This window comes from Pantherophis guttatus, chromosome 3, assembly GCF_059756535.1.
Source record: "Pantherophis guttatus breed Tessera chromosome 3, ASM5975653v1, whole genome shotgun sequence".
Lineage (NCBI taxonomy): Eukaryota > Metazoa > Chordata > Lepidosauria > Squamata > Colubridae > Pantherophis > Pantherophis guttatus.
In genome coordinates, this window is record NC_142065.1 from 187753801 (window position 1) to 187766918 (window position 13118).

General features: G+C 39.2%; 1 protein-coding gene across 1 annotated transcript; it reads right to left on the reverse strand.

The window, feature by feature from the left end:
* Positions 1-272: 272 nt before the first annotated feature.
* GEM (GTP binding protein overexpressed in skeletal muscle) lies at positions 273-12601 on the reverse strand. The gene is made up of 5 exons (XM_034422444.3): positions 12224-12601; positions 10025-10385; positions 5890-5966; positions 3212-3416; positions 273-2256 (listed from the first exon to the last, which is right to left on the reverse strand). Exons 2-5 carry the CDS (start codon positions 10365-10367, stop codon positions 1979-1981), a joined length of 903 nt encoding a protein of 300 aa, XP_034278335.1. The 5' UTR covers positions 10368-10385; positions 12224-12601; the 3' UTR covers positions 273-1978.
* Positions 12602-13118: the final 517 nt, after the last annotated feature.

The window sequence follows — 13118 nt, forward strand, 5'->3', positions numbered from 1 at the left end:
TCCCGTTACTTGCTTTTAATGACTGAAAACTTTTGTTTAAATTTATTTATTTAACTTATAAATTGTGAACTGAGAGTTCACAATTTAAGAAACAAATTACAAATATGAAGGGTTAAGTGCACTGACCATCTTTAAGAACTAGTGAATATACAAGCTGCCTTTGGTAGATGTGTATGTTGATATTGTATTACATAAAAGTAAAAAAACAGATATTTTCCTGTGTGAAGTAAACTTTCATCACACCGTTAAAAGAAGGAACATTTGAGATTTCATTTCAAAAGCAATGGAATATTTTATTGATTTTTAAGGTATGTAAATAAATGTTGCTTAATCCAAAAGATAATAGAAAACAGTAACAAAAACCAACATTTTCTAAAGAAATCGTTTAATAAATATATTTCAATACTACATTTTCCACAGTCCTTCTATCTCTCCTTTCTTCGAGCTCACCTATTGAAAATACAATTAATAATTGAACGATAATAAATATAAAAGTAATGTCATAAACAGTTGTTTTGAGCACAAACTGTCTTTTTGATTTTTACTAAAAAGCAATCCACCTTCTCCAAAATTTACATCTCACCCTTGAGTTTCATTCTCAGGATCTACCATTCCTACCATAAGTTGATTTGCAGTAATTTACAGCAAAAACTGAACTGAATTCAGACAGGAATTCCCCTTCATGAGTGAGCTAATGTCCTCTCCTTTCCTGAGTGTGTCTGGCTTTAACATGCTGTTTTTAGGAATTCTGAATGGCTCTAGAGAGAAATAAGAAAATATTTATTCTATAATTACGCAATTAAAATTCCCAACATTCTTTATTATCGGTATTCAGACTAATTCTCCATATTGGATCACAACAACATAAGCATCGCTTGATAATTAACCCTACCATATTAAGGAGTGCCAGTTTGGTGTAGTGATTAAGGCACCAGCTAGAAACTGAGAATCTGTGAATTCTTGTCCCGCCTTAGGCACATAGCCAGCTGGGTGATCTTGGCCAATGACTCTCTCTCAGCCCTTGGAAGGAGGCAATGGCATACCACTTCCAAAATCCTGCCAAGAAAAATGCAGGGACTTTTTCTGACAGTCCCCAGGAGTCAATGCTGACTCAAAGGCACATGTGTGCATACCACTTAAGGTATTTTCTCCCTGCCTCTTCAGTGGACAAGGTCCCCATTAATTGAATGGTGCTATGCCGTAGCAATTGCTGGTTTGCAATGGATGTGCTTTTATTTCAGAGGTAGCCATGCTTTGATGGTTTCAGTTGGCAGCGAGGAGGCAAGGAGGTGGAATAATACAAAAGCCAGAAAGAATTGAATTCGATATCAGATCTGCTGCAATGCCTACTTTATCTTTTAGAATCTCAGGCTGTAAAGCAACATGCCAGGTGCAATTAGGAAGATGGCCAGAATATAAATGGACATAGGGCCAGTAGAGCAGAAAGTGAATGGATTTAGAATCGGGACAGTGTTGACTTCATGACAATAACCACCAATGGGTGGCTGGCTTTAGCGTTCCTAGTGATCTGAGCATCTGATTATCTGCTGATGCTGCTGATATCTATCTAACCACTGCAACAGATGATATTGTAAGAATAAGACTTAGCAGTGCACACTTAAGAAAAGCAACTGGTTGGTTAGGAAGAAGGCAACTATAGGAGTTCCCCTTTCCATAGGAAACAGGTTGTGTTTTTTCAGGCTCATCTCACTATATTGTTTGGAATGTTCTTTCAGAGAGCATAAAAATGCTGTACCCAATCCAGTACGCTCATATAAACCAAACATATAGATGACATTCCTTCTTCCATGCATGAGGCCATGCTTACTGTATTGCAGGCATGCACCATCACAGTAATCACAAATTGTGATTCCAGATCAGCTGTGTTGACCAATCTAATATAGATTGATTTTTCTCAGTCCGGGAGATTATGTGGCATATTTGTGATAGATAAAAGTCTGGATGTCTCCCCAAGTTCCTAAAGGACAGAGAGATCATGGCAAGATTTGGACTTCAGTTTGAAAGCCATATTCTTGTTTTTTCGGGCTACAATCTTCCCCCAGAATCTCCTCGCCTTCTTAGGGATGGTCTCTTTTCTCTTTTGATATGCCAGCCTCTTCTCGTTCTTTTCTCTGCTGTCCCTTCTCAGACGAACTTGACGGACGATGCCTTCAAACAGCTCCCTGACATTATGCTGTACGGCTGCTGAGGTCTCAATGAACTTACAATCAAACACTACAGCACAGGCTCGGCCCTCTGGAAAATATTTGAAGACAAAATATTACTAGAAAGCAGCGTTCTTCAAACTTAGAAACGTTTAAGATATGTGGACTTCAATTCCTAGAATCCCCTAGAAAGCAAAACACTGACTTAAAAGATAAAATGTCTCCCTGAAGGAAGTTTCTTTCAGCAGTGCCACTTCACTACAGGTAGTCCTTGACTTACAACATGAGGTGGTATTCAGCAGATTCTGACCAGTTCTGGAGAACCAGTAATAGAAATTTTGAGTAGTTCGGAGAACCGTTAAATACTATCTCTGACTGGCCCGCCCCTATCTATTCTCTGCCTCCCAAGTCACAGCTGATTGAGAAGAAATGGAGATTTTTCAGTAACCTTCCCCTGCCACACCCACCAAGCCATGCCATGCCCACCAAGACACGACACGCCCACCAAACCATGCCCACAAAACCGGTAGTAAAAAATTTGGAATCCCAACACTGCGACCACAATTAAGCCCAAAATTTCTGTTGCTGAGACAGTTGTTAAGTGAGTTTTGCCCCATTTTATGATCTTGCTTACCACAGTTGCTAAGTGAATCACTGCAGTTGTTAAGCTAGTAACCCAGTAGTAAACATTTACTTTGCTTGTCAGAAGGTTGAAAAAGATGCTCACGAGCCTGGGCTATAAATAGGAACCAGTTGCCAAGTATCTGAATTTTGATCCTGTGACCATGCAGATGCTGCAATAGTCATAAGTGTGAAAATCAGTCATAAGTTACTTTTTCAGTGCCGTTGTAACTTCAAATGGTCACTAAAAAAACTGTTGCAAGTCGAGGACTACGTGTACTGTCAATGAATTCTCTTTTGGAATTCAAAGCACTTCTACCATCCCTACTCATCATTATTATGCAAACAAGTCATAATGTAGACAGGTCTACAATTACAGTATCTAAAGAGTTGAAACAAAAATATTTGAAGAGAAACATCCTTACCTGAAACAGAAACTTCACGGCGCCTTACTAGGTCGCTTTTGTTGCCCACTAAAATAATAGGAAGGTCTTCCATCGGCCGTGCCCTGCGGAGCCGAATCCTTAGCTCAGATGCTCTTTCAAAGCTTGCCCGGTCCGTGATGGAATAGACAATCACATATGCATCTCCAACTTTCATGCACTGATCTTGGAGCCATCCATTTTCATTCTACTCAAATAAAAAGAGATCTAGAGTCAGAAGTTTAGGCTTCACACCTGGAAGCCCATCAGCTACAGGAGAAAAACTAAATATTGCTGGTTACTATAATCATAAAGCTTTCGTTATTTTAAATGCATTGTCCATATTTGTGAACAAGCATTGTATTGCAAGATCCCTTGCATATACAATTTTGCTTTTGATTTGCAAAATCTCTTTTTCACCAAATTCAGACAGGTAAAATGCATTCAATACCTCAGTGGTAACTGGGGTTCTATCTTACGGTTAGAATTTCGAAAGCATCTGATGGGCGTACACACAAAATGGCTACTGTGGGAGACTCACCTATTACTAAAATTGCTGACATGATTCCCAAAGTATTTCTGTGTGTTCACTAGCAATACTCCTTGTTGTTCTAGCAATGCATGTCTACAAAACAATCAGTTAATTGGATCCAGGTATAGATATGTATAATAGGTGGTGTAAATGTCCTTCCTTGCCCTCATTAACAATTCATCCTTATAAACCTCTGAAAATGTTCTGCTTATGGATGGAATTCCACTCATTTAGAAAGGAATCTCTTTCTCTTTACAGTTCATACCATATCACTTTCCATTCCTTGAGCAGAATTCTGATACACTGTTTAGCATGTGGGAATGGACTGTGAAAGAAAGGACCTTGATTCTACTACCTTAATAAATATGCCCAGATCTTAATTCAAGTCAATCAAGTATTTGTTTATAGGGACTTAAATTGCAACCCATAGCCCAATTAAATGGAGTCCTTAGAATGCAACTAGCCAAGACCAGTTCAGAAAAACTGTTAGACATATGGTCCTACCAATGTCACTCCTTGCTTTCCAACATGAATGGGGTAGTAATTTAAAGAATTACAATAGGAATCAAAACATACCACTGCAGATATTGACTATTTTCCCAATGCAGAGTCTAAGGAAGTGATAAGTGTAGCGAATAGGAAGCCACCAGGAAACCTCAGGGTTCAGGCTGGCCAAAGAGTCCCAGAAGTATAGAATGAGTGGAAATTTGCCTGGCTCTTACTCATAGCTATGGCATACCTCCCACTTGAGGTCATGGTGATTTATTAGCTTAGTAATAAATACAGTTTATAAGCTTTAACTTTAGCCAGAATTATTAGTTGTGTCTTGTCCACTAGATGTAACATTTATTTAACACCTGCAATTAAGAGCTAGAAAGGCCTCTGACCTCAAACGTCTCCTATATAGACTAACTAACAGGTTGTGGCTTTGACACTCAGCTAAGATACATTGTAAGCAAACCCATTACTGGAATCAAAGAAAGCAACATGATATTTAGCTTAAGCAATGGTTCTAGACCAGGGGTGAAATCCAGCAGGTCCTGACAGGTTCTGGAGAACTGGTAGCGGAAATTTTGAGCCATTTGGAGAACTAGCAGCGGAAATTTTGAGTAGTTCAGAGAACCGGCAAATGCCATCTCTGGCTGACCCCAGAGTGGGATGGGAATGGAGATTTTGCAATATCCTTCCCCCTGGAGTGGGGTAGGAATGGAGATTTTACAGTATCCTTCCCCTGCCACGCCCACCATGTCACGCCCACCAAGCCACACCCACCGGTAGTAAAAAAAATTGAAACCCACCACTGATATACACCCACCCACACATACATCCCAATATATCAAATATCAAACAGTAGTACTTAAAAGTAAATTAAAAACTTGTTTATAGTCTGCTGGAAAGCAGGGAAGGGACTAGCCATTTCCAAACTGGAAGAAAATCCATAGCCCTAGTGCTGTGTGGGAAAAATAGCAGCCTGACTTTAGTTAGAACTGAGAGCTGGTTATTTAAAACTGGTCGCAAAGTTCTTAACTGGTCACTTTGTGCCATCACAACCTTCAGGAACAACAAAATAAGTACTTTCAGGCTTTCGGCCAACACACACACACACATATACAGAGTATCCAATCTAAAAGCTGTGTATTTAATTTTTTAATGCAGTCTCTCCCTGCGCACAAAGTAAAAAATTCATTCAAGAAGTAACTGGTGGCCACACAGAGGATCCCTGAAGCTAACTGTGCTTACTGCCCAATTTGGGGACTTTTTTAAAAAAAAGAATGTATTTATGTAACTACCCTGTTTCCCCAAAAATAAGACATCCCCTGATAATAAGCCCAATCGGGCTTTTGAGAGCATGTGCTAAAATAAGCCTTCCCCCGAAAATAAGCCCTTCCCAAAAATATTTAAACGCAGAGCTGGAAATCAGGTAAGACGGCAAGAGGAGCCCCATCTTCCTCCACACGCCCCAAAATAATAAGACCTCCCCGAAAATAAGGCCAAGCGCTTATTTTGGGTTCAAAAAAATATAAGACAGGGTCTTATTTTCGGGGAAACACGGTATGTATTTCACTCGGCAAAATTAAAGAATGAGACTATAGACATGAACATGGGGCAATAAATACTTCTGCCTCACAAAATGATTTTTGCACACTACCTTGTTTTCCCAGACGTCCAAAAGCATTATGTTTGCACTTTCGCCGTCCACCTGCAAAGTTCTTTCGTAGGTGTCTTCTAGAATGGAGAACACAAAAATATGTGACATTCTTTTAGTTTTCGTGGTCACTAGATAACTAAGAGTTTAATGTTAGGCAAAGTAAAGTTTAGAAAGGTAAAGATTCCCTCTTTGGCACAAATGAAATAAATCATCCATACACTGTTGATTGTGGATGCCATACCAAAAAAGAAGAAACAATATTAAACTACTTCAGGTGGGAATAATTAGGTAAACTTTTAAGTTTAACAAAACTCTTCATCAATTGCATCTCTCCATTTTAACCAACAAAATGTGCTCTGCGTAACTAATCAAGAATAAAACACTTTTTCTGCATTGGGAGCCATGCTTAACACTTGAGTAACCAACAAGGAGATACACACAAGTATCTGGAGATGGGGATACAATAAATCAACTTTAAATGTCATATTATTCACATTTAATTAAAATTAAATGCAGTGTCTAGAACCCCAACCAAGTATGCAATAATGTTTTCTTCAATTCCATTAAAATAACCAACCATGATTAAAGAAACATTTGGAGGAAGCCTCTGACTGTCAATTTTTTGTATCTTGGACTCAAGAGGTGGGTTTCAGCAAGTTCTGATCAGTTCTGGAGAACCAGTGGCAGAAATTTTGAGTAGTTTGGAGAACCCATAGTAAAAATTCTGACTGGCCCCGCCCCCATTTATTCTCTGCCTCCCAAGTCCCAGCTGATCGGGAGGAAATGGAGATTTTGCAGTAACCTTCCCCTGGATTGGGGAGGGAATGGAGATTTTACAGTATCCTTCCCCTGCCACGCCCACCAAGTGACGCCCACCAAGCCACACCCACAGAACTGGTAGTAAAAAAAATTGAAACCCACCACTGCTTGGACTTCATACTAACTGAGGTCTGATACAAGATAAGGCATGATTTTCAATTGATTCTTTCACAGTGAGAAAAATTATCTCAGGATTTTTTGGGGGTTGCATTTGAAATAAATCATCTCCAGATACCAACTCAGAAAATATAGATTCACTGCTGTATCTATCAACAGGGCAGCTGAATCTATTTTGACTGTATTTCATGCCTGTTTTTCCTCTCCAGACCATCACACCAGACAAATGTTAGGGATGGGAGGGGGAAAATTGTTACATCTGACATTCTTATATCTGACTCTGGCAAAGATCTGAACATTTCCATGAGTTCCAGAATTGTATAATTTCCATGGTAGAAAAAAAAAAGATGAAGCCTACAAGAAAAATGACCGCACTGACTTTTTGCTGGAGTTCTCTTTCTCCTAAGTAGGACAAGTAGAGTAGAAAGAAGATCCAAAAGGAAAAATAATAATAAAGCAAACATAACCTTTTGACCCCCGTGGGAGCTGCAGGCAGTCCTGGAGACTCCAGTTAGGCTTAGTAATGGAAAATATTTGTTTTCACTCAATTTATGGGTGAGCAGGCATTACAGCTGCAAGCTTTATTCTGGAGCAAAAGTACATAGATTCAAGGGGGTGGCTTTTTTAAGAAAAAGTTTGGCTGTTCCTACATAGAGTACCAACAAATTAGCAATTCTCTTTATATTTTTAATTATATTTTTATGCTTCTTAAAGGAAATTACAAGGGAGTTAAAATTCCTGATAGAGCAAAAGATTGCATGCATTTGGCTGTGATCTACTTTGTAGCAACTTCCCCAAACTGTAAAATCCTCCAGATGTGTTAGGACTACCATTCCCAGAATCCCAACATCTATATGTTCTAAAACAAATGCTCAGAAGGTTCCATTCCATATTGCAGTGAAGATGGTGCAAAAAAGATCCCCAAATCTTGGTTTCCTCTCCGTCTTCTTGAATTTCTCACTCCCAACTCCAAGTGTAATCCATTTTGAAATCAGATTCTGAAGAGCTATTTTTTAATCATATATACCCTACCTGAAGTTCCATTAGTTGCAATATAAGTTACTCATGGGATAAATAAAGTGCTTATGCTACTGAATTATTTAGGCTATTATTACTTCAGTGCCAATCTGTAAAATTTAAAATAATGCCCACCCATCACAAAAAGAAGATAGGACTTTAATTATTATATTTTTAACAAATCCATTTTAAAAGTAAATTATTGGAAGAGGGATGTACAGTGTATGATACGCTGTACATCCTTTTTTTTTAATGAAAGGAGAATTGGAAATGTAATATAAATATTGACTTATTGAAATAATCAAACGATGCTTTACAAACTGCAGACCAATTAATTGGGGCTATCTTTTATTTAATCAAAAGGCAAATCAATACAGCCTCCTCCAACCTGGTGCCTTCAGGAATGATGAAGTACAATACTCATCGTGCTCAACCAAAGAATGGCTGATTAGGATTATTAGGGTTGTAGTCCAACACAGCTGGAGGACAGCAGGTTAAGGAAAACTGAAATGAGTGAATAACTTCAGCAAGCCTAATTTATTTTTTAAAATCTTACAGTATACTCTAATGCAGGGCTGTTTGAAAGTGGGTCTTACACATTATTTAAGTCAGCGTGTTCTCATTTCCATTGTTCCCACCTTACAATTCTCTGTTTATTACATTTGACTTTGAAGGACATTTCTAGCTAGACATATATAAAGTTATACTACAATAGTGCATTCCTTCACATGTCTATTCAGAAATATGCCCATTGAGGTTGATTGTGGCATAGTCCCAGATCAGTGGTGGGTTTCAAAACTTTTTACTACCGGTTCTGTGGGTGTGGCTTGGTGGGCATGGCAGGGGAAGGATACTGTAAAATCTCCATTCCCACCCCACTCCAGGGGAAGGTTACTGCAAAATCCCCATTTCCTCCTGATCAGCTGGGACTTGGGAGGCAGAGAATAGATGGGGGCGGGGCCAGTCAGAATTTTTACTACCTGTTCTCCGAACTCAAAATTTCTGCCACCGGTTCTCCAGAACTGATCAGAACCTGCTGAAACCCACCTCTGTCCCAGATACATTCAAATGCAATTTCAGAATTCATCTCTGAATTCAATGCTTGCAATGCTTTTTTTAACATAAACTCTAATTTTGCTTGTTTCTAATATCTTGTCTAAATATTGGGACAGTTCGCTTAATAGAAATATTTAAAAAGTATTTTAACACCAAGTTTGTCTTCTGAGCTGATCTCATTTCTTTATTCCAAATGAGATTAATAATAATGTATAGAAATCTTACTTTTCCCATATGAATATATTTCTTAAACCTATCAACTGCTTCTATACCATTATTCTAATTTGCATATCACCTTTTTCTATCATGTGTACCCTTTAAAAACTCATTAATGATGTGTCTTGCTTGAATTGAAAATATGATGAAGTAGCTGGAATTCTGCACATGTTGAATGTTTATGAAAATTGTCCAGAAGCACTAACTCCTTTATAGCAAGTATCAGCAGCTTTTATAATCATCACCCTTAGAACCCGTGATCTTAATGGAAGATTATGTACCCAAAACTGAAACATAAGCATTTTAGTGGATTTATCCAAAAAAAACCAACAGTTTTTATTTCTCTTTGTTTCTCATTTATCGCACTTCAAGTTCAGCTTTTCTCAGATTTGCACATTTGTCCAATTTGGTTTGTTGAGCTTGAGAATTTTCTTTTAAAGTTTGTGCTAACATTGGGATTTATTGGGGGTACATTTCTTAAAGCCTGGATCTTTTGCTCACCCTGTGATCTAATGTATACAGTTTCTACAAACAAGTTTTCCTTATGTCGTACATTTTTGTACATTGCACTTACAAATATATACATTATTCAACTAATATTTTTTTTAAAGGCATACTACATTAGGATGAGAGCTCAGTTTGTGTATTCATTAAAATAAGGAAAGCAAAATTAAATAAAGTTGGCATTCCACAGCAAACTCAAAATAGCTCCTTCCAACCCCCAGCTGACTCTGCCATCTTCCTTAATAGAGAACCACATTCTGAAATCACTTTGGAGGCCACAGCATTACGACTTCAAGATCAGGCACTCTGAATTTATGTGTTTTATTTTTGCTTGTTCCCAAAGGCCTCTCACCCAAAAAGTTTTAACTAAACCTGGGGGGGGGGCGCAAGGAACAAAAACACCTACCTCCCAGAAGTTCACAATCGCTGTCCAGGCTGTCATGCACACCTGCAAAGACACTCGCAATGGTAGTTTTGCCAACTCCTTGTTCCCCTATGAGAACTACTCGGTAGCAGATGTTTCCTGACTCGGTGGAGATGACAGAATCAGAGGACCCCGATGACCAGCTTTTGCGGCAATATTCTTCATTGTTGAGCGTGTACCTTTTCTGATGGTTTGCCTCTTGGGTCTCTTTCTGCACTACCAGATGCTTCCCATCTGGTGGAACACTCCAACGTTGTTGCTGAGGCTGCAAGGCACCACAACTACTGGCACTGTTGCGACGCATGGTGACGTTGTTCAGGGTCATGGCTCTTTCCCTTCAAGACTAGAAAACAGCAATGGTGAAATGGTGAGCACCACAAGTACCAGTAGGTTGCATACATTGTCTGTCTGACAAGCCCACAAGTGAAACCCGTGGTTAGCATGCCTGAAGGGTCTACAACAACTCGCCATGGCCAACTTGCCGCAGCCAACTTGCAATGGCCAACTCGCTGTGGCACAACTTACCATGGCTAACTCACCACAGGATAAGAGTTACGCTAATATTGAAGAAATAGTGGAATAGAATCATTAAAGAAAGGATGCCAAAGGATTCCAATTAAATTGAACTGTTGAATTTTCCTGCAGCGAGTTGTCCCGTGGTGAGTTGGCTGTGGTGAGTAGGCTGCAGTGAGTTGTCCCATTCCCTGCCTGAATGTAGCTTCAAAGAGCTAAAATAGGAGAAAGATACTCATAGCAGTGGAAATTCCTCCTTAAGAGGCAGTTGGGAATTGTAACAACTGCTCACCAATAAAAATACCTCAAACTTGAATTCAAAACCTGATTTGTTTCCTCCACCTGATCATGTGATCTGTGGATGGCTGTTGCTCTCAATAAGAGTGCAAACCAAGTGGCAGTACGGTGCCATCTAAAAAAGCCATCCAAAGCAACCAAGGAACATGGTTTTTACTGCATAGAAGAGCACAATAAAAATCCACTCATCCTGGAGGAAGAGGCCAAGAAGGTCACCTTTGACAATCCTGCTTCGTTTCCACTCTCTGTACTCCTGAAAAGCAGCCCTGCAGCCACAAGTGGGCCACCAGGGGCTACAGAAGAAAGAAGGGATGGCAAACATCTAACAGTCTTTAAGAAACAGTAAAAGCATACCCAAGTTCCTTCCTTTTGCCCTTGAAGGATCAGTTAACAACACAAATCTTGCAATGTGGAGGAGGAAATAGTTCAAAAGTGTGCCCATGCTATGTCTGTGGTGTAAGAATTCCCTTCTACTGTAAAAGGCTGTAATTCATCTCAAGAGCAGTAAGCCAGGACTATCCTCCCTTGCCTATGGATAGTTTATAACTTTGCAGGATGGATTGTTCAGCACTGGTAAGAAACAATGCTGCGAGGCAATTCTTGAGAGCCAGAAACATTTGCAGCTACCATTTTTAGGAAAGTTGTCTTGATGCTCACCAGCTCTGGTCATGACAGCTATTTAGACATTTGGCTTATTCAGGCTAAAGCTTGGTTCTTGGTTCTTTCTCAGCTGAAACAACGCCTTTAGAAGCTAACAGGCAGAATAGAAAAGAAGGCTAATGGTCCTTTTCCAAAGTGAACCTAAGAGCAGCATTTACAGAATGACTCTCTTTCAAAGTGAGCACTTGGTCCATCATTCAGTCCCATGAACGGGAATCCCACCGCTTTGGAAGCTAAGGCATGCAAGCAAAAGCAGCAAATGATGTTCTACCTGACATTTAAGATGCAAATGCTTCTCTATCATTTGCAATTCCCTGCAAAAGCCCCAAACTTTGTAAAGGAATGCCATACAGAAAAACACATGCAAAACGAAGCTATCCATTTTCTGTTCCTCTCACAGGAACTTTCTCAAGCAAGAATAATATCAAACTTCTGCATATTGAATACACTTCTCACTCATTCTAGTCAAAAACATCACTTCTTAGAAACAGACAGAATCAAATTCTTTTCTATAGCTAGTCTTTTTCTCACTGTGTGCATCCAACTGGACAGTTAACAATCTGAGTTCAGTGAAGAAATACAAGCTAGTTCTGATGCAACTTTATCTATTTCAAATAACTCTTTTTTTTCCCCTTTTTGCTCTCTATATACAAGTCGGCTTTGGTGCTTAAAAGAAGGTTTATTAATTTGTTCTTGGTAAAGAAACACTACCTTGCTGGATGGTTGGTTGGTTTGCAGCCAGGCGATGATCTTGATCAGAGTCCCTTAGTTCTCAAAGTATGAAACACCAGCAAATCTCCCACAGAAAATCCTTCATCTGTTCAAGGACTGCCTCCCTTAATTCTTTCTCAACAAACCTGGTTTATATTAAGCCCATCTGATCAGAGACAGGGCTTTTCCGTGACGTCGTTGGTCTGTCCACCCAAGAGCCAGCCCCCATCTGGACGGAAGCAGGCATACAGAAAAGAGGGAAGGAGGGAGAGAGGAGGAGAGAAGTTAACTGATGCTAACAAAGTGATTGGTGTGTGGTTAAATTTCTTTCTTCTGCTCTTCTTTAAATCTTCATTATGCTTGTTAAGAGCCAGTTCTGCAAGAGAAAAGCACACATGCCCACAATTCCTTTCTTGGGGGGTGGAGTGCCACTGAAATGAACCATCTGTTTGAATCCTTTTGGATTTATTAATGCAAGCAATGTTGCACGAATCTTAATTGCCTGGAAGTTGTGCTGCAGGGGAAATCACTCTCTTTCAAACATGGGCAAGCTATTTACCCACAAATACCCCCAGGCTCCATTTGTTTAACTTTATTTTTTAAAAAATATATTGGGAAAGTGATACACTGCATTTCGGTCTCTGGCATCTTATTTATTTGCAGAAAAATCTTTTGACCACAATATTCCCATTGAGATATTGATAAATTAAGGATACTTGCCTTTGTGTATCTGGATGCATCCTAATCTCAAAATATTTACCGTACTTACTACAAATTGCAAATAATTACAAATTTATTATGGTCATATACACACAACATAAGGAAGGTGGGGTACAGTCATTAGAAAAATATAAAGGATATAAAAGAGTAGAAATAAAACTCTGAAAAAATTATG

What these genes read in the sequence shown, in the direction of transcription:
- GEM (XM_034422444.3), bottom strand. Translation starts at nt 10,367, where the DNA reads ATGACCCTGAACAACGTCACCATGCGTCGCAACAGTGCCAGTAGTTGT. An exon ending in TGGACGTCTGGGAAAACAAG is followed by an intron (nt 3,417 to 5,889) that starts GTAGTGTGCAAA and finishes TTATTTGAGTAG; the next exon opens with AATGAAAATGGATGGCTCCA. An exon ending in CCGTGAAGTTTCTGTTTCAG is followed by an intron (nt 2,257 to 3,211) that starts GTAAGGATGTTT and finishes AATATTTTCCAG; the next exon opens with AGGGCCGAGCCTGTGCTGTA.